The sequence below is a fragment of the Plutella xylostella genome, chromosome 12 (assembly GCF_932276165.1).
Source record: "Plutella xylostella chromosome 12, ilPluXylo3.1, whole genome shotgun sequence".
Classification (NCBI taxonomy): Eukaryota; Metazoa; Arthropoda; class Insecta; order Lepidoptera; family Plutellidae; genus Plutella; species Plutella xylostella.
Genome location: NC_063992.1, coordinates 10,118,005 through 10,137,496, shown reverse-complemented (window position 1 = coordinate 10,137,496; position 19,492 = coordinate 10,118,005). Strand labels below are relative to the sequence as shown.

At 35.7% G+C, this 19,492-nt stretch overlaps 2 protein-coding genes and 1 long non-coding RNA gene across 3 annotated transcripts; 1 reads left to right on the top strand and 2 right to left on the bottom strand.

The window, feature by feature from the left end:
* Window positions 1-309: 309 nt before the first annotated feature.
* LOC105395105 (retinoid-inducible serine carboxypeptidase-like) lies at window positions 310-11,421 on the bottom strand. The gene is made up of 9 exons (XM_048624682.1): window positions 11,265-11,421; window positions 2,556-2,776; window positions 2,350-2,449; window positions 2,137-2,267; window positions 1,722-2,040; window positions 1,410-1,598; window positions 1,130-1,207; window positions 756-910; window positions 310-393 (listed from the first exon to the last, which is right to left on the bottom strand). Exons 1-9 carry the CDS (start codon window positions 11,317-11,319, stop codon window positions 331-333), a joined length of 1,311 nt encoding a protein of 436 aa, XP_048480639.1. The 5' UTR covers window positions 11,320-11,421; the 3' UTR covers window positions 310-330.
* LOC119691642 lies at window positions 3,573-10,682 on the bottom strand. Its single transcript, XR_007266857.1, has 3 exons — window positions 9,653-10,682; window positions 4,575-5,593; window positions 3,573-4,076 (listed from the first exon to the last, which is right to left on the bottom strand). It is a non-coding gene; the product is annotated as an uncharacterized LOC119691642 (long non-coding RNA).
* A 718-nt stretch (window positions 11,422-12,139) lies between the features above and the next one.
* LOC105395104 (retinoid-inducible serine carboxypeptidase-like) lies at window positions 12,140-19,317 on the top strand. Its single transcript, XM_048624681.1, has 9 exons — window positions 12,140-12,328; window positions 12,681-12,901; window positions 13,525-13,627; window positions 13,845-13,975; window positions 14,226-14,532; window positions 18,288-18,464; window positions 18,578-18,655; window positions 18,878-19,032; window positions 19,226-19,317. Exons 1-9 carry the CDS (start codon window positions 12,232-12,234, stop codon window positions 19,283-19,285), a joined length of 1,329 nt encoding a protein of 442 aa, XP_048480638.1. The 5' UTR covers window positions 12,140-12,231; the 3' UTR covers window positions 19,286-19,317.
* Window positions 19,318-19,492: the final 175 nt, after the last annotated feature.

Genomic DNA, 19,492 nt, shown 5'->3' with positions numbered 1-19,492 from the left:
CATCGTGGTGAAGAGAATTAGATTAATTTTCAGTCGCTAACAGCCCGGCTTACACACCACACAATCTACCAGACAATACCACGCAATCTGATCGTGAAATGGATTGGATTATTTGTGAACTGCAGTATTAAATTATACTTACCTAAACTTTGGGATCCAGTCTTTAACCGTTACAAATCTGACATAGCGAGGTAAAAGCATTTCCTTTTATCATCATCGCATCTCCATTGGCCGCGCGCGGCCGCAGCTTACTATACACAATAAATACCTACATAATTAAATTAAGGTGTAAAAATAAAAACAATTATGTTAAATAAATATTATTTTTATTTAACCAAACGAAGTCATATCGCGTAGAATCGCCGTCATCCCTTCCGGGCTGTCTTTTGGCACCTAGAAAATAAAGTAAGTTTCATTAATTTCAAAAAGAAGACTGTGACTGAAAAATATACCTTCACCCGTGCCGTGAGAGCTGGAGATATCATACAACACCCCCAAGACTCTAGATAAAATATGTATCTGCCTTTAAACCCATAACTGCCGAGTCTGAGGATCTATCCCGTACCCGGGACCCCCAACACAACCAAAAATGCACCTGTGTGGTTACCGATCATTAGCAATAACAGTCCATGAGGTGCATCGCTCGCCTATCAGACATCTGTCAGATCGATACAAGTTACACCAGAGTTGACCAGCGATGCTGCAAGGATTGTTAATGGCTCATGTTCGGTGGTGGCAACCCCAGTTAAACTCACACTGTGTCCCGCCACGTTCATGTAGAAGAACCGGAAGTTGCCGTGAGACTGCACGTATCCTTCCAGCCGGTCGTTCACCCAGACGGGCTCGCGGGGGGCCGCCTGGAACTGCACAGCCCCGGCCCACTGCAGGCGCTCTACCCACAGCATCTGACCTGTCGTGGAAAGCGTTATTCTTAATTCTGGGCTCCCAATCTTGAACATGTTAGTAAAGCCGTCAGAAAAAAGCTGGACGTTTTCTAAGTTGCGGGAATCCCACGAAATCCTATGTTTACTGAGTAATTTATACTCTACTTAGTAATAAAGTTTAAATATTTCTATCAACCTCTACACAATATATTCACTTAAGTTTATATACTTAGAGTTGTATGTACCTGCAGTGCCACAAATCTGGTCCATGTTGCCGTTGTACTTGGTTACGATGATGTCCGTCTCATTCAGGAGTCTTTCAACTGAAACATGACACAGTGCATGCTTAGTTAGATTTCACTATAGATTTATTCATGTCAGCATTTGTGCTAACATATCAAGGGCCTACTCAGATGGCAGCGCTACATACCCGCTACAGCCATGGGTAGCGGTAAGACGTAATCTCCCGCTGCCATCTGATTAGGCCCTTACCAGTTCCATAGCAAAGAATGTGGTATTACTCACTTCCGTCGGTGACAGGATTCATGAAGTCAGTTTCGAGGTACTTGAACACTTCGTCCTCTTGGCTGCCAAAGACCACGTGGTCCGGGACGCCCAGCGCCGGCTTTACCTGCGTATTCATCAGCTCCTTAGGGTCCCACTCCTCCGCATCGCGCCGCTGCCGCCTGGACTGCAGCAGGTCTCGAGCCAAGGCTGCGGAAACATAATTTGTTGTTGTCATGCTAACCGTATGTCAAAGGTTCAGTCATCCAATTTGGGCTTACAAATACGTCTTTTACACTCTGAATTGCCAAGTCGCGAATGTTATAAATTTACCAAGTTTCGTCTCCCCGTCCCGTAAGCCCAACCGAGGTTCCTTAGCCAAGATGTTGTAAATGTCCAGAGGTCCTGTGGATGTCCGAAGCACGCACTGCGTCTGAGACCACTGTGCAGTAGATTCTTTAAACTTCCCCTCATTGTATAATTGTTCAGTTTTCTTGGCTTCTTCCATGATGAGGTCGTGGCCTGCTTGGTCCACGAGGCCGGTAGCCAGCAGCAACGGAGCCCAGGCGTTCGTGAGGTCTATCGGGTGGATCCACGCGTTGCCCATGCCAATGCCTCTAAGATTCGATTTGATTGTTCCTGCAGCTTCTGCCTGCCAACAAGTTAAGTGTTAGTTGAATAAAACACTGCATCTGTCTACGCAAAGTCCCCGCTTATAGATTTATAGATGAGTAGGTGGGTGTTTTACCTCTTTCATTTTAAGAGCCATGTCAACTGCCATTTTCCCTCCGTAAGATTGTCCGTAGATGTACAGAGGGACAGACTCGAACTCGGGATGCTTCAAGTAGAAACCACGCATGAATGCAACAAAGTCATCGCCTGAAAAAATATGAACATAATTATTTGACTCAATTTGGTGCCTTATTGGTGCTTTGCAAAAACTTCGTAGTTATACGCTTACCAATTTGCTGATTGTCAGTAGTCAAGTACGACAAGTCATCGACGTAGCTGAACCCGGTGCCGACAGGGTTGTCCAGGAACAGAACGTTGAAGTCATTCACCTGAAGATTGGAACAAGAATTAGGTCCCTTATTATGTAGACGAAGAAATGGCTATATGAGGTATTTCCCAAAACTATATTTTCCAAAGCACCTGATGCGCACTCACCCAAGTGTAGTTCCTGGGCTGCAGCCTCATGTCGAGCGGGCCGATGAGCGCGAAGTTGCCGTACTCGGTGGAGGAGCCCCCGGGCCCGCCCTGCAGCCACACCACGAGCGGGCGCTCCGCCGCCGCCGCCGCCGCCGTCGTGTAGAACAGCCAGTAGAACATGTGCGCCCCCTCGCGGACATCCACGTAGCCGAAGCTCTGCTTGTTCGGACCGAACTGGCCTGGGATGGAATAGCTCGGTCAGTAGTCATTGCATCTCTCTCTATGCTGTTCATATAATAAACAGCCATCACTCTTTCGCTGTTGTTGATCTGTCAGAGCTCCACATCAACTCGTTCTGAGGACGTAGGATATGACTGTTGGACGGTTGACTGTTTCGTGGTTTATCCTTGCCTATACTCGATTACTTGGTATGCCAAAACTAAATAAAACGTTCCCAGAATGGGGAAACTGTGCACCGTCATTGCGGACGACCTCCTGCGTGCAGGCGTAAGCACGGTGGGCCATCGTTTGTGGACCTCCAAGAGAGCAACTCTCATTTCGTACGCGAGCCATGTCTTTGCCGTGTTGCCCTTACTGCGACCGACCTGGCATTGGCATCGGAGTCAGTTGAAGGATGTCCTTAGACTCCACATTCATATGTACAAGTAAGTGCAAATTAAATTTACTAAGAGTAATACTAAGTAAGTAAATACTAAGAGTATGTAGAAGTATACACTATAAGTACATAAGTACACATCCAGTAAAACAGTGTAGAGTATCCTTCAGCTCTTCTTAGGATAAAACTGTTTTAGTGTGGTAGAGCCGATATGTTATTTTGTTGAATGGCATTAATCGCTATTAGCATGGCCGAACTTCTCATTCAGAAACAGTCTGTTAGCTTGGTACTATAGAAGATGCTGAAAATAAGACACTCAGGAAGTTTGAAGTAAAATACTTTTATAAGGAACACAAACTATTCAAAAAGGAATCTAATAACAAACAAAAGTCTTTTAAAAGTTATCCTTGTTTTTTCTACCATCTTGAATTGAATGAATCCGCATGAATCCAGTGACCGGCCAGTCAATGCGAATCACAGACAATATAGAAACTAAATGAACTAAAGAACAACTCCTAGCTACATCTAGTAATCCGGCCGGACCTATGATGAAATAAGTAGCTGGATATTAGTAAAGAATAGCATTGGTAAATTTAAACGCTAACAGTCGGCCGTCCTGTTATTGGGAATGTCCCCATTCCCTGTCGGCCATTCGAACGCTAACTAACAAGTTCTAAATTTATGTTAACAAACTGAATGAATTAGCAAAATTAATAAAGTTATTATATCTATGCGGTGATATTAAATGCACTTAGCAATCATAATTAAAACAAAACTCAAAGGGACTATAAGTAATTAGTAAACCATATTCCGGCTGTTCTTATTGATGTACTTAATGCTGGTCTGACGCTGGTCTGCTACGCTGCAACGTTGCTAGGTGAATTTTTGGTCGGCTACACTGTATGTTCATTGTTCCTCAGAATCTGAAATAGGTACACAAATTATATATTAATTAGTTGTTTTTTTTTTTTTTTTTGTTTATTGTTCTACTGCTGGACAGTGGCCTCCTTATTAGTGTTCTACTGCTGGACAATGGCCTTCTTATTAGTATTCTACTGCTGGACAATGGCCTCCTTATTAGTCTTCTACTGCTGGACAATGGCCTCGTAGCAGAATAAATCAAATTAATTCGTACGAGTAGGTAAATTAAATAGTGATTATTTGAATATTGATATGATTTTGTTTCTGATATAATTTTTAAAATTTAAACATAATCTTTATTTATTTTGAGTAACATTAAAGTGAAAGAAAGTATTATTATACTTAATAAGAGTATTATAAGAAATATAGGCTTAGTTTACATATAAAATGTCACTAGTATTGTGGGTACCGCTTGTGCTTCGGCATACCAGTCACAACCCAGTGTGAGTACCGCTTGCACATCGGCATACCAGCCACATATACTCGGACAACATACTTACTCTTTATCAGATAAATAGTATAGTGGGTACCGCTTGTGCTTCGGCATACCATTCACAACCCAGTGTGAGCACCGCTTGCACTTCGGCATACCAGCCACTATATACTAATTATCATTAGGTGAGCACCGCTTGTGCTTCGGCATACCATTCACAACCCTGTGTGAGCACCGCTTGCACTTCGGCATACCATTCACCTTTTATTATAACAATATTAAAGTGTGTGTATTATCATTCAGTGAGTACCGCTTGTGCTTCGGCATACCAATCACATCCTTGTGTGAGCACCGCTTGCACTTCAGCATACCATTCAACTTCATTTATCGGAACAATACTGTTCGGTCATCCATTCTCATAATATATTTATAATGCAGGTATCTTAGTATCAAAATATATTCCAATTCTTCTATTTTATATATAATATTCTTGTATTTTTATATTTAAATCATCATTTATTATAATAACAACAGTGTGTTAAACATTTTGATTTATTAGGACAATACTGTTCAGACAGCCATTCTCATAATATATGTATATAAAATGTAAGTTTCTTTCCATGTTCTCATAATGTATTCAAATTATTATATTTTAATTCTAATATTCTTGTGTCTTCATATTAAATCAACATTTTCTTTGTAATTTTATTAAAGTGTGTTAACCATCTTGATTTAATAGAGCTTTAGACAGCCATTCTCTTAATATTCCAATACATTCTTGTATTATGTGTATAAAATGTAAGTATTTTCTTTCCATATTCTCATAATGTAGGTATTCCAATCCTTTCATTTTATGTCTTATATTCTTGTGTCTCCATATTAAATCGGCCTTTTCTTTGTAATTATATTAAAGTGTTTTAACGATCTTGATTTAATAGATCAATGCTGACCCTCAGCCATTCTCATTATGTAGATTTTTATATGCATATTCTCATTTTATGATTATTCCAATTATATCTTCATATTTAAATCATCGTTTTCTTTATCATCATCATATTCATCATACAATATGTAAATATTCCTATCCTAAAACAAGAACAGGAATTAGAATAGAAAAGTGAGAAATAAATTGCATATTAGTCGCAAGTAATAAGTTACATCCACAGCTTAATAATGAACCTAGTTAAGTAAGGTATAATATTATATTATGTACTTTTATCATAAATAGTTCTTATTACCTTTATCTATTTACAGGAAAATTAACGAATAATTTATTATAAGAATTTTGAAATAATGATAGCCAATTACAAGTTTTTAATTGCTTGAGACACGGATAAAAGTTAAGTGTTACAGTTGCCACGAATTAATTATGAATTATTCATATATAAATTAGTTGATGTAATGGCATTCCTCTTATATTGTAACATGATTATATTATAATTAGTTAAAGTTTCGTGGAATTTTATATTAATTATTTTAAATTGACCGTATCTTAAGTATTAAGTTTTCTATCAAATGAATATAATATAATTAGAGTTAGTATGCATATGAGTTGCAAAATCAAGAGTATAAATATTTGAGAGTATCATTACATAACATGACAATATTTGTGCATATTAGGTACATGGTGCATGGTAATAATTAGCATGCCATGATAAGAATTTACAATCAAGCATTCAGCAAGTAAGTAAACACATATAAGTAGGTAAAAACACCTCCTGTGGGTTGACTGGTAGAAAATGCTTGTAGCATTAAGTCCACCCTTTGTACACTTATTTTTATATTTGTGCAATAAAGGATTAAATAAAATAAAAATATGTAGAGGTAAATACAAGTAGGTGCTTATAGCTACCTTTAATTAACAGCCTTTTCAGTGTCGGCATAATTAAAACTAGAAAATACTTAGATACCAATGGTACCTCAAGATACAGACCAAGCTTAGTTTGGTGACCGCTATCGCTACTGTATACTTAATTTTTTTTAATATGTGCAAAATATTGATTAAATATCCTATCTCATTATAAATTTCATCGATGTCAGCATATTCAAAGAAAGTACAGTGCATTAATTTAACCTACTATTTTTATTTGTAGATAAGTACAATAAAGACTCTTAAAACATTTCTTTATAAGTACTTCGTTTTTTTTTTTTTTTTTATTGTTTCCGTCATTGCCTTCAGATTGATCTAGAGTATTTCATTCACCTTGTTATGAATAGTGGAGGACTGTAAGGTTAATTGTATTTGAAAGTAGGTTTCATCAAATCATTTCTACGTTTTTATGTAAAGGGTGTTTATTTTTTAATTTTTTTTTATTGAATTTTTATCTTTATATATGATAGGCCCAATGGAATGAAATTTGTATGTAGGTACTATGTCAACCTCGCCATATTATGAGGACGTGGGCTTATTACGAGTTTTGAATATAGAATATTTGATTATATATAGGATAATGTCACTTTGTTTGACTTCTCCTTTTGTAAATAAAGCCAGCAAAGTAAGATCATGTATAATTAATTCTGAACCTCTACGTCAGCAAGCCAGCGGCGTCACAAATAAAATATATATTTGAAATGTAGGAAATAAAATAGATTTGAAATATTTTGTTTTAATTACTGCTCTATGCCCAAATAGTATGAGATGGGTTCTTGGCAGTTCCTACAGGGATATTTAAAGTAACTGATGTGATGACTGACTGTGCAAAAGCTTTACAGTCTATTTATAAAGTCCAGAACTGAAATTGATCCGAACTAATTGTAAAATACCGTATTAAATTGATCTATTACCTTCATCTAAGCACCAATCCGTTAAACGATATAGTCAATTGCTATTTTATTTCCTAATATAATTAACTGTAACTGTAAGTATTCAACAGGCAATGACATAAAGTCTCCACAAATTCACACTCTTTACTTCCATGACTATAGTTAGACTGTATATGTGGTCAGTAGTCGTGTTCCTTATTTAAATAAATTAATAAATAAATAAACAAATAGTACCTATGGTATAGTTTTTAATTATATCTGTGTTGTTGACGTTATGTGATTCACACCAAGGTGATTATCAACTCGAGAGACTTATATAGCTTCCACTATGTTTTTGTTTTTTTTTTTTTTTATGACGCTTCCTTATGTCTGGTAAGTAAAGTTGGTTTTCCTTTTAGTCGTCAAAAATGTATGGGATTTCAACTGTCCAAAAACCAATAATATAATGGACAGAGCATAATTGATATTTTCACACTGTAGTTTGAGTTTTAAAGTTCACAAAATGTAAGCATTTTTAGATTGAAATCAATGTGAGGCTGAGCATTGTTATGTATGGAAACTGGTCAATAGTTAGTTTTATTTATATTTAGTATTAACAAGTCATGGAAAACCAATAAAGAAGAGAGAGAATATTCCAGGTTCCGCAATTTGTTTGTTGTTAGACATTTGTAAGATAGTATCATGATAATGCATGGGATATAATCCCGTTTAAGTTTATCTAATAAAGATGAAGGCTTTTGCTAAGTCTAGGAATACAAATATTGTTTTCTAAAATTGCTTATAATCATAATATAAATTATTATCATTGCAACTATGTTGGTGTTACATTAGTTTTAATTCTAAGTAAATACATATAATTTCCATTATCATAGTCTCCTATACGATATAACGACTTTTCCTTAAAACTCAACAAAGCAGTAGGTACTTAAAAATACAAAATATAACACTTCATAAACATTAAAGTTGTAATATACCTATGGTAATTTATATTTATTTAGCAGATCATGAATAAAGTATTCAAAACTTAGGGACCTAGTGGTATTTACTAACAGAATAATAACATGTATTTATACTTAATGTTTTTAAACTACGGAAATAATGTTATCAGATTTAAAAGTTGTCTGAGACGTCCAGCCTTCTTAAAGGTGTTGGAAAAGACCCATATTGAAACTAATACGGATAATAATATGTCATAAAATGGGTGATTGCATGTACATTCACTCTCACTCAGCACAAAAGGTAAACAATCTTTGTGTGTCCTTTTTAATAAAAATACAATTAAACAAATTAACTACAGCCAAAATACTTACTTTTCCATCTTTATACATATATGAAGTTGCGGTTTTTGTAAAACAAATGTTTGTTTGTCAAAGTCTCCCAGACTCTTAACAGATTAATAAGGTAGTTCACAATATATTAATAACGTAAGTTTTCCGTCGTAAAAACAGCATTGATGAAGAAATAACATATTGTGTATGAGACCAAAATTTGTTTTAATGAAATTCCCAATTAGGTACTGTGGAGGTCCACAGTTTAAGTTATGATTTGTTTAAAAAGGAATTATATGAGTTACTAGTAGGAAAATGCTCATTATTATACATAAATATTTGACTGATGATACACTATGACATTATAAAATTAATAATGTTATTCAACATTGATATTTATTAATTGAGGCATTATTGTACTTGTATTAACACAATTTGTTAAGTCATTATTTATTGTACCTAATGTTTAAATTATGGAAATAGCATGTGTGCATGATTTGTACTCTCAGATCTCAATATTCTGCTGAACACCTGTTATTCATACATTACCTATGTTCACAAATAAAGAATTGAATAAATGGTTTAATTACGAAATCAATCATTCTATGCATTTCATGTGTATTTATGTTTCATTTCATAAATTTATTTTGAAATTAATTCAAATAAAAAGACACTCCAAGGCCGCTCAAGATCCGCGCCAAGCAAGATAACTTATATTATTAGGACATCTTTATCTTTCCTGTTAAAAGTTTTTCCTAAAGAAAGAAGTTCAACAAAATTTTACAGTTTGTGAGCCAGGTTGAACCGCCTGGGTGGTATGATAACTAATAGGTATATTGGAGTATTGTTTATCTATTGTCTCAATGGTGAGGCATTCAATGTATAGTTTTAATTCATATGTTGTATTTTTTTTTTTATAATTGATTCGAAAATAAGAAAACAAAATGACAGAAAATAATGTAAGCATGCAGGTATAATGAAATGATATATCTGAAAAGATTTTAAATAGATGATGCATGCGCCTTCACTAAGGCACCAATAAAAGCATACACACACACAAAACATTTTCGTCAACAGATAGCATACAGAAGAAAAATCAAACACTCTTACGTACGTGTACAACTCCAGCTGATGGAATAGAGAGAAAACTTCGCCACAGATTATGGATTTTGCATTTGTATCACTTTCTGAGTCTTTTCTTAGCCATGAAAACTCATTTTCCCAAAGTTGTGTGTACTTCTGTGTCCTTTTTTTTCTTCGTCAAAACTTTTCGATTTTTAGATGGGGTACTTGCGTTATTATTATCAGTACAGGATGCTTGATCGGCGTTATCAATGTTCATCAATCACGTTATAACGAATGGATAAAAGTATTCCAAACAAACAAAACCAAAGTCACAAACAAAACAAACCTCAAAAACTTCTCAAAATAACTTGTCACATGTGACATTTGACGTTTGACATAAGTGGCTGCGTTCAAGATCGTCCAAAGTAAATAGTCGACTTTTTTTGGTTTTGATAATGTGTTTTTGCGTAATATTATATGACTAGTAAAAATGTGTAAAAAAAAGGCTATTTTAGCGTACTCTATTAGTGTTATAGATTATAGATCACGCTTAAATGATATAGAGTACAATACTCTAAAGTAGGGTTGGCATTCCATGGTGGATATTACATCGCGGTATTAAGATTTTTTTCTGTAGGATATTACATCGTCAGTTCATGCTAAAAATTCAGTTATTACTTGATCAATTAAATCAAAGAGAAATAAACTTTATGATTATTAATTATTGACTTGCTACAGTTGCTACTGCTAATTCACAATAATGGGAGGAATTGCGAATTCTCCATTTTGCATTTAGGCCTAATACGCACGCGATATTTCAAATAAAGTAAAGTAAAGTACTTTGCATTCACTGTTGCTGTTTGCAAGACAACAGTTTTAATACAAATCTACCTTATAAAGCTGTGTTTTGCACTTTTCGATAATGAAATTAATCACAATGATAAAATTTTCGCCAAATATAGCGTGATGATCGCGTTTTTACCTTTTATAACCTTATTTGGACTTTACGTGATATTAATTTCTTAAGATAGTGGTTAATAATACGTTAATTTCTTTTCAGTAATCATAGAAACTGCATATTGTTATATCCATAACAATTTTCATAACTAAGCACAGAAATAAATTCACTTACCGGTGGGCGTAGACTTACTCATCTCAATTCTGAAATGTTAGCTTGGTACTATAGAAGATGCTGAAAATAAGACACTCAGGAAGTTTGAAGTAAAATACTTTTATAAGGAACACAAACTATTCAAAAAGGAATCTAATAACAAACAGAAGTCTTTTAAAAGTTATCCTTGTTTTTTCTACCATCTTGAATTGAATGAATCCGCATGAATCCAGTGACCGGCCAGTCAATGCGAATCACAGACAATATAGAAACTAAATGAACTAAAGAACAACTCCTAGCTACATCTAGTAATCCGGCCGGACCTATGATGAAATAAGTAGCTGGATATTAGTAAAGAATAGCATTGGTAAATTTAAACGCTAACAAGTCCAAACTCAATAACTGATAGTTAATTAATTTAATAATTTTCATCGTCGTTAATTAATTGGTTGTTATGTTACAACATATAAAATTTTATATCGACAATGTACCAAAGTACCTACATGTTCACATACCTGTACACTTTACATAACACAGGTAATGTACTTACAGTTAGCATTGTGCAACCAGCACAGAGTAACTACAGCAATAACTCGCAGTAGCATGGTGGTCCAGCTCTCTGCATGCGTTCACTACAATACACTGAGTACACTGAGTACACAACACACATTAATAGACACAATTAATCGAGTTCAATGATATCGGCAGTGTCGATATATTTCCCTGAATTGTTCAGGTTATCTGTTAACTAAAAGTGTGTTCCATGTAATGATAGCTATGATTACACGGCAATTAATAAAATATTTATAAACATCTTAATCAATTTTTACCTTCGATTGAAAAAAGGGTTGCTATAAGATTTACGTGTCCAATCGTCCAATTGAACGAATGTTTGCTGGTGATGATTAAGTGCTGCCTAATGACATTTCGGCCAATCATAGCAAAGCATATCAAAATGTACGCGTTCAGTGGTGGAAGCCACTACAGTTACAGCCACTTCTAAAAACCGGCATCCTATTTTACTAAAGCAGTATCAATACAAGTTGGTTTGTTGCATAAGTGTTAGATTAAACTGAAAGGGGGTGCTCATGAGGTCAACAGTAGTACAAAGTCACGTGACCATCAAAGTCTCTATAGAGAAGCCGGGGTATTATACTCGTACTTTGCCTTGCTTAGTATGTATTATACCACTTTAACAACACCCTGTATAAGTTGTATAAGTAGGAACCAGTTTTTTTTCCATTCGTAAATTTTCACGAATTAACGATTAGTATCGCACTTTTTAACCTGTAATGTATTGATTAACCCATTTCTTAGAACCCAAGGCTAAAATATCAAAGTCATTAAAATCCCCAGCTATCATATCACTTACAATCTGAAACGATACCAAATTTATTGATAACGTTACTACTTAATTCTTTATTAATGTAATTTTGCTGCTAGATAATGTTTAAACTTAGGAGTCTGTTCCTGACATACCACAGAGAGTAGTTGTTATAAATATTTTAATTAAAATAATGAAGAAGGAATGGATTGCGTTGTGGGCAGTGATAGCGATAGTAGTATTGACCGGTGGGGGGGTACTGATATGGTGGCTAGCGCGATCGCCAGAAAGTAAGTTTGGATGGAACTTCTTAAATAACAGTATTTTCGTCTTAAATGCCTTTTTTTTTCATAGCTTACCTAAATAAAAAATACGGATAGTACTGATACTCCTGCTTGCTAGACTGTATGTTCTTAACTACTCAGCATAACCGACACTGTTTCGATTCACTAAGTCTTGCTTGAGGGTCTAATCTGGTTGTCTTATCCTCACTGAAATCCTATCCAAAAATTTCATGAATCTTTAGTGTTGGTCTATCTCTACATCTCCATATAATTATCTCGTAGGTTTGCAGGTGTATTGACTGTGTATGCCTTGCCTTAATGAACTGTAATGCCATGACAATGTAATGACTCTCTTCAGCATCTAAAGGCTACGGGGACATCAAACAGCATGCAGCCTTCGTGCCAATCCGGGACGTGGGGGAAATGTTCTACTGGTACTACCCCACCACGGAGACCAGCTACCCGAGACCCCTCATCGTCTGGCTGCACGGAGTCACCGACGTGCCACCCAGCCTGGCCGCAAACATCGGCGCCTTTGGGCCTTATGACCGACACCTGAACAGGCGGAATGACTCTTGGGTGCGTTTGATTATGTCTATTATATCCACAACGAAGTTACAGGGAGTCGAAAATGGCCTGAATTGCTTCGAGAAAAGGATAGTACGGCCGAGCCGCTTTTTTGCTCGACTTGGTGGGGGCACTGCCGTGCCCCCAGATTTATGTGGAGGTGAAGCGCCGGGCTCACTCGAAAGGAACCTTTGTGCATCGTCAAGGTTTGAACTACCTTCCGAAAATTTGAGTTTTACTTTAGCTGAACTTTTTAGACGAGACTACATCAAATTAAAAAAATAAACATAAAGCCTGTAAACTATAGTTAAGTACATATTTTTCTTCAAGACTGGAGGGTAAAATATTTCTCCTTTAAAGCCTCTTATTGTGCTTAAGTAAGTACTATTTTTCGGGGAATCAGATGGCAGTTATCTTGAAGGCTGCCCGTTAACTACAAATATACATATACATTCTCGCTATTTTATAATCTGGCTAGCATGGATTTCCCAGATGAAAGCTTAAGCAAAGCGGATCTTTATTTAAAAAATAATTTAGATGATGATGACCGCTTCTAAAATTTTGTAAATATTTTTTAAAGCTTATGACTTTTCTTCTTTCCATACTTTCCTTCATACTTTTCATCTTCAATCCAGGTGGAAGACTACAATCTGCTGTTCATCGACGCCCCGCTCGGCACCGGCTTCAGCAGGCTCGTGAACCGCGGCCCCCACCGGCCCACCAGCAGTCAGTCTAATGGTGAGTAGCATAAGATCCTACTAATATTATAATGACGAAAGTTTGTGAGTATGTGTGAATTTTTGTTACCTCTTCACGTCGAAACGGCTGAGCCAATTTTATCGAAATTTGGTATGGAGTTAGCTGTACTTTTTATCCCGGTATTCCACGGGAAAACTTTTATAGACCAAGCGAAACTCGCCGGAACAGCCTGTAAATCTATAAAATCTGATTACAGCGGAACACCTGGCGCTGACACTGAAGGCTTTCTTCGAGGATCACGAGGAGTTGTCGGAGGTGCCGGTCTACGTCATCGGGCAGGGGCACGGCGGCCAGCTCGCCGCCGCGCTCGCTGTCAGACTGCAACAAGTAATTAAGTACTCATAGTATACCTACAGCAGAAGGACTAGTACGGGCCGCATTTAAAACGTGACAAAACTTTTGCATCGCGCTTACGCAGCGTCAAGAGCGAGTGCAACGGAGAACTTTTGTCACATCTTATTAGCGCCCCGCGCCACAGGGCCAGATATACAGGTAGATGTATCTGACCGCATTTGCGTAGTTTGGTGTGGATACTTTTAACCTATTTTGAAGTAATAAGTACAGTCTTTGTTTTCAGGACGACACGGCACATATAGCGAAAAATCTAAAAGGCATCGGCCTGGGTAACCCTGTCATCGACCCTCGTCTGACGCTGACTAAAATGAGTTTCTATTTAAAACAGCTAGCATACATAAACCATGGCTTTACATTCACCGATTTCTTTCCAATATGGCTTGAGGAAGCTCTTGAGGCCGTCCAGCCAGGAGCAGGGTTTGATTTTTACGCACAAATAGGAGAATTAGTAAATGAGGATGGTGCTACGGATATTAATTTAAGGAATGTTATTGATAAGGCGACCCGAGTATCGCCTGAAACTTCTACAGGTAATTACCTACAGCTGCTAAATACCATGTAGGTACTTATATAGGTATCTCGATAACATGACTTATGTTACTTTTTTTACTTTTACCATTTTTCTTTTTTATACCTACATCTGTATTTATTTATTCAGGTTTATATGCAATGAGAAGTTTAAATATACCTTATCTGCTTATACTAAACTATTTATATATTTTACAAATAAAAATAAAATACCTAATAAGGTCAACCGGGGCCAAGTCGCCTACGGGGCTAATGCCTCGAATCCATTTATCTTCCGAACCACATACTTTAGAACTACTGGAGTCATCTGCTATCTATCTTTGTAACTGAAACTTTTACCTCTGACCAATAGATGTAGTATCCGGGTTAATTTTCTTAACAAATCTGCCATTTTAATTTTTTCACCTCTTTCGGCCACCTGAGGTTTCCTGACACGTTTTTTTGAATCGTTCCAAATGTGTATTTGTTTAAAAGAATCTATGTTTCCTAACTGTAAATACTGTTATTGTTTTGTTGCTTTACATACTGTTTTGATTATTTTATTGAAATAACGTAAGATTCGGACACAATATTTAATTACAAAATTGTAGGTTTAGCTTTTATTTTGGGGTAAATGCCTCTGGGCTGATGGGGTTATTGCCTCTATTGCGGCGCAATAGCCCCATTTTCAGAGGTTCTAAACATTTTATGTTATGATAAATGTATTTAATACACTCACGAGCAATGAAAAAGTTCCAGTGACATTAGCACCAAATTACTCCTAAACGAAAAATACTATGTTAATGACGCCTTCTGCAATATTGAAGAACATTTAACGGCGTATCAGAATTAACATTCTTAGATTGGTAATCCAACTAAAACGTTAATAATTTTAATATATAATAAACTAAATATTTTAAAAAATTGGCGTAATTTGGCGTAATTTGTCGACATTATAATGTTGTTAACACGGTATATAGAAAATAATCATATAATAAATAAAAAATTGTCATATTAACAGAATGATCCCACTTGTTTTTAAAACTCTAAATAGTTTTGTAATGATTAAAATTCCGTCAGACTCTAAAAATGGTATACTTACTAATTTAAAGTTGTGGTTTGATTGCAAATTATAAAAAATATGCCCTTGTATGCTTTTATACTGTATTATATAATGTCACGCAAGTATTTATACTTTTTTAAGTCCAATAAAGTTTTCATAAATAAAATGTTGAGCACCCCTGGAATCTTGGATGGGGTAAATTCCACTACAAGAAATTTAGCTACGTAGGCGCCATAGCCCCAATACTTTTTGATCAACTGATTCTCCTTAACTAAGCGCAGTATTTAGTTTACAAGATAATAATTAGCTACGTTAATAGGGCAGTTCTTCTTTTTAACCTACATAATGAGTAAAAAATTATCCCAAATTCGAAAAAAAAACTATAGCTTTTTGGTGAACTTTATCATTTTTATGATAGCTTCATGTCTATTCTATCGAAAAAGGTGGTTGGCCGCGTAGTTTACCAATTTTTTCAATATTTTAAGGACATAATACGTGGATAAGGCACAAAAAATTACACCTTCGTCACATTATCTTTTATTTTTTTTTAACGAGATAGTCTTCGTCGTTTGAAATGAAACTTTTTTGATACGCTAATAAACCATACGCTAATACCATTTTAGAAAACATATGAAGGAATGGATTTTTAGTAATAACAAAATATTTATTAAGTAGTTATTACCACTCTGTCACAATTTCAGCTAAAATGAAGCTTGTTTTTGTTATAAATATTTTTTCGCTGCTAATTACAGTAAAAAATTAACAGCATAGACGTTAACATCAATGACTAAATTTAATATGATTTTTCCAAAGTTGTACTACTTATAACATAACATATAAACGACCAAAAATAAGTTGACTACCAGGAGACACCAATCGTTACAAAGTGGTAAACGATGTGACAGAGTTGTTATTCTATTAAATATTAGGCAGGGTTTTGGAATAAAACAGTTTTATTTAATAAGAATAATTTAGTAACTTACATATAAATCATTATGGTTTCAATTTAGTCAAAGAATTAACTGGAGACATCTTTATAATTAGTATTACTAATTAAAATCACACTTGAGAACCTCTGGAGACTGAAATATCCGTATTTCAGGAACTTAAAGGACAAATTTGTTCCAACTACATAAATTAATGTTTATCTGCACAAATAATATTTTCGACAAACTAAAATTTAAGTAATATAACGAAAAATTACGTAATTTCTTAAAGTTTTAATCAGCCATATTTCGAAACTACAGAAGTGGCTCTTAGAACTTGAAAAACTATTTTTTTTCCTTTTTTAATTACCTTAGAAGCTGGAAGGACTTTAATGTAATCATCAAACATCCGACAAATCAATGTCCACCATATTAAACAGTCTACCACATTCATCGTCTGTTCTTGAGAACAATAGCACGAAATCACCTTTTTCACTAACGAAACTTGTTATTACTGCAGCGCAAGTGTATTGGAAGTTCCTTTCGCTTCGTACTTTAACCAAAACGTGTAGTTTCTCTTCAATTTTTCGTTGATGAATATCCTCAGGTTGGAGTGTTTGGTAAAAATGTGACAGATTTGTCGTGTGACAGAGGGGTAAAATGTATTGCAAAGTCGAATAGTATTAAAACAGTAACATAAAATGTATTATTCACATGTTGATTGCAAAGTAATCGTTATTACCAATGAGTAAATAACAAAATAATAATTTAAATATATTTTATTTTAACAATTACCTACGTGACGAAGCTGTCGCCGAATAAACACACGCACCTCCTGTCACACTTTGCGGGTGGCCGATACGCGGTGTCTGGATCTCTAAGGGGAAATCTTACCAAGGGGGAAAAGGAGATCTTAAACTCTGATCGATGGCAATAAGGACAAGTGGCTCAAACAAATATTTTAAATGGCAACCTACGTGACAGAGTGTAACTACTAAAACATTGGGTAGTGAGAGACAATTTTTCAACAATTTTTTTAAATATTTCAGAAATATTTTAAAAATATATATTTTGTTTTACTAAATAAGTAATATCTTCTGGAGTTTAAATAAAATTTTATATTTTATCTCGTCATATATTTTTTTTCTAACATTATGAAATATACGCAGGATGAAGTGGCAGGAGACAGCCAAGATTCGTATGTAATACACCTCTGTCACGCGGATTTACCACTCTGTAACGTAATTTTAAATACAAAAATATAAATTTATATTTTTGTAAACGTTCACAGCCGTTGTGTTTTTAGTACAATGCACGTTGAAATATAAATAAATAAATAAATATTTGTAAAACTCATGATATTTTCCTCACAACTGGTGGAGACACAGTTATGTAGGTTAAAAAGAAGAACTGCCCAATAGTAATTCTATAAATTATATCTACTTAAACTTGTAAAAACCTCTTCCAAGCACACAAAACTAGTGAAAGAGGCATTAGCCCCACTAGGGGTTATTGCGCCTAAAAATGCCATTTTTTGTAGAAACGTCGTTTACACGTACAAGATATTTAAAATTCTACAAAATTGCAGCAAAATATGAAACTAGATAAAATTTCCTAATATGTATCACAAGTTATAGCTTATTAGGGCGTATAGTCTGTTTGTTATGATCAAATGAATATGAAAGTCAAAGTATTGTGGCGCAATGGCCCCGGTTGACCTTAATATAAACTTATGTTACTTATATAGGCTGATTCCGATTTAATATTTTTTCTTGACTCTTTATTTTAGGCTTATCTGGTAACCAGAAACAATTGAGAGTGTTAGCGCAACCTGATGAGGAGCTAGTGGCTTTCATGAACGAGGAGGTGGCGGCGGCGCTTGGAGTCTCCGGCAATTACGACGAGGGCCGGCAAGAGGTCGTTGACAACTTCAAGAACTCATATTTGAACTCTGCCGTGCCTTTAGGTACGGCTTCCCATACACCTCCCAATGCAGTGATGTAACGTTACCTTTATGATTAAATTTTATTTTAATGTACGAATAAGCGACCCTAAAAGTGTAACCTTTTTAAATTTCAGTTGAAGAAATTCTACAAAACACGAAACTCACTGTGACAATATACAATGGAAATTTAGATGCCATATCGTCCACTCCAGGTAAAAATCATTGTATTCATAATTTAATATCAGTACTTACGAATAGTTAAGTAGCAAGTCTAGACTACTCTAGACTAACAACGAAGCTTAATGCTAAACCTCCTCACATCCTATCAACGTTGAAACTTGCGCTTGACGGTACCTACTACCTGAGAGATAACTACCATCGCTATCTACTGCTGCTCACACAATAACCTCTCAAATTACTTCTCTACTCGCCAGGCCAACTAGAATGGGTGAATTCTCTGAAATGGGACGGGCAGGAAGAGTTTCTCAACAGCCGAAGAAATCAAGTGTACGTGAACGATATTCTGGAGGGGTCCGTCAGAGAGACTGATCGGCTGAAGTTCTACTGGGTCAATGCTGCTGGACAATCGGTACGTGCCTTCGGGAGAGTTTCTCCCATTTACTTATAATCTTATGCCTGTTCTGTTACTGTTTAGTGCAAGGAAATAGCAGACGGACATTGCCGGGTGGATATATAAAAAAAATCAATTAACTTTTATACAGGAAACCGGAAGGAGGCGGCTATTCTATGTTTTGATGTTGGTATATATTTTTTTGTTTCAGGTTCCAGTTGACAGTCCTGTTGCTATGAGAAGAATCCTACAAAGTATTGCTGGTTATTAAGTTTATGTGAATAAATTACCTATTTACCTATACCTTACGTAACTTTTACTTACCTTCACTTCCTAAGCTCTGCTTAGGCCCGGGTCTCCTGTTTACGCCGTAGGTCGCGTCCAGCGTCACGCCGCGCCGTAGGCCGCATCACGATGCTCACTATAGAAATGTACTGATGCGGTCTCCCTCACACGGCGACTTTGGCGCGTAGACGAC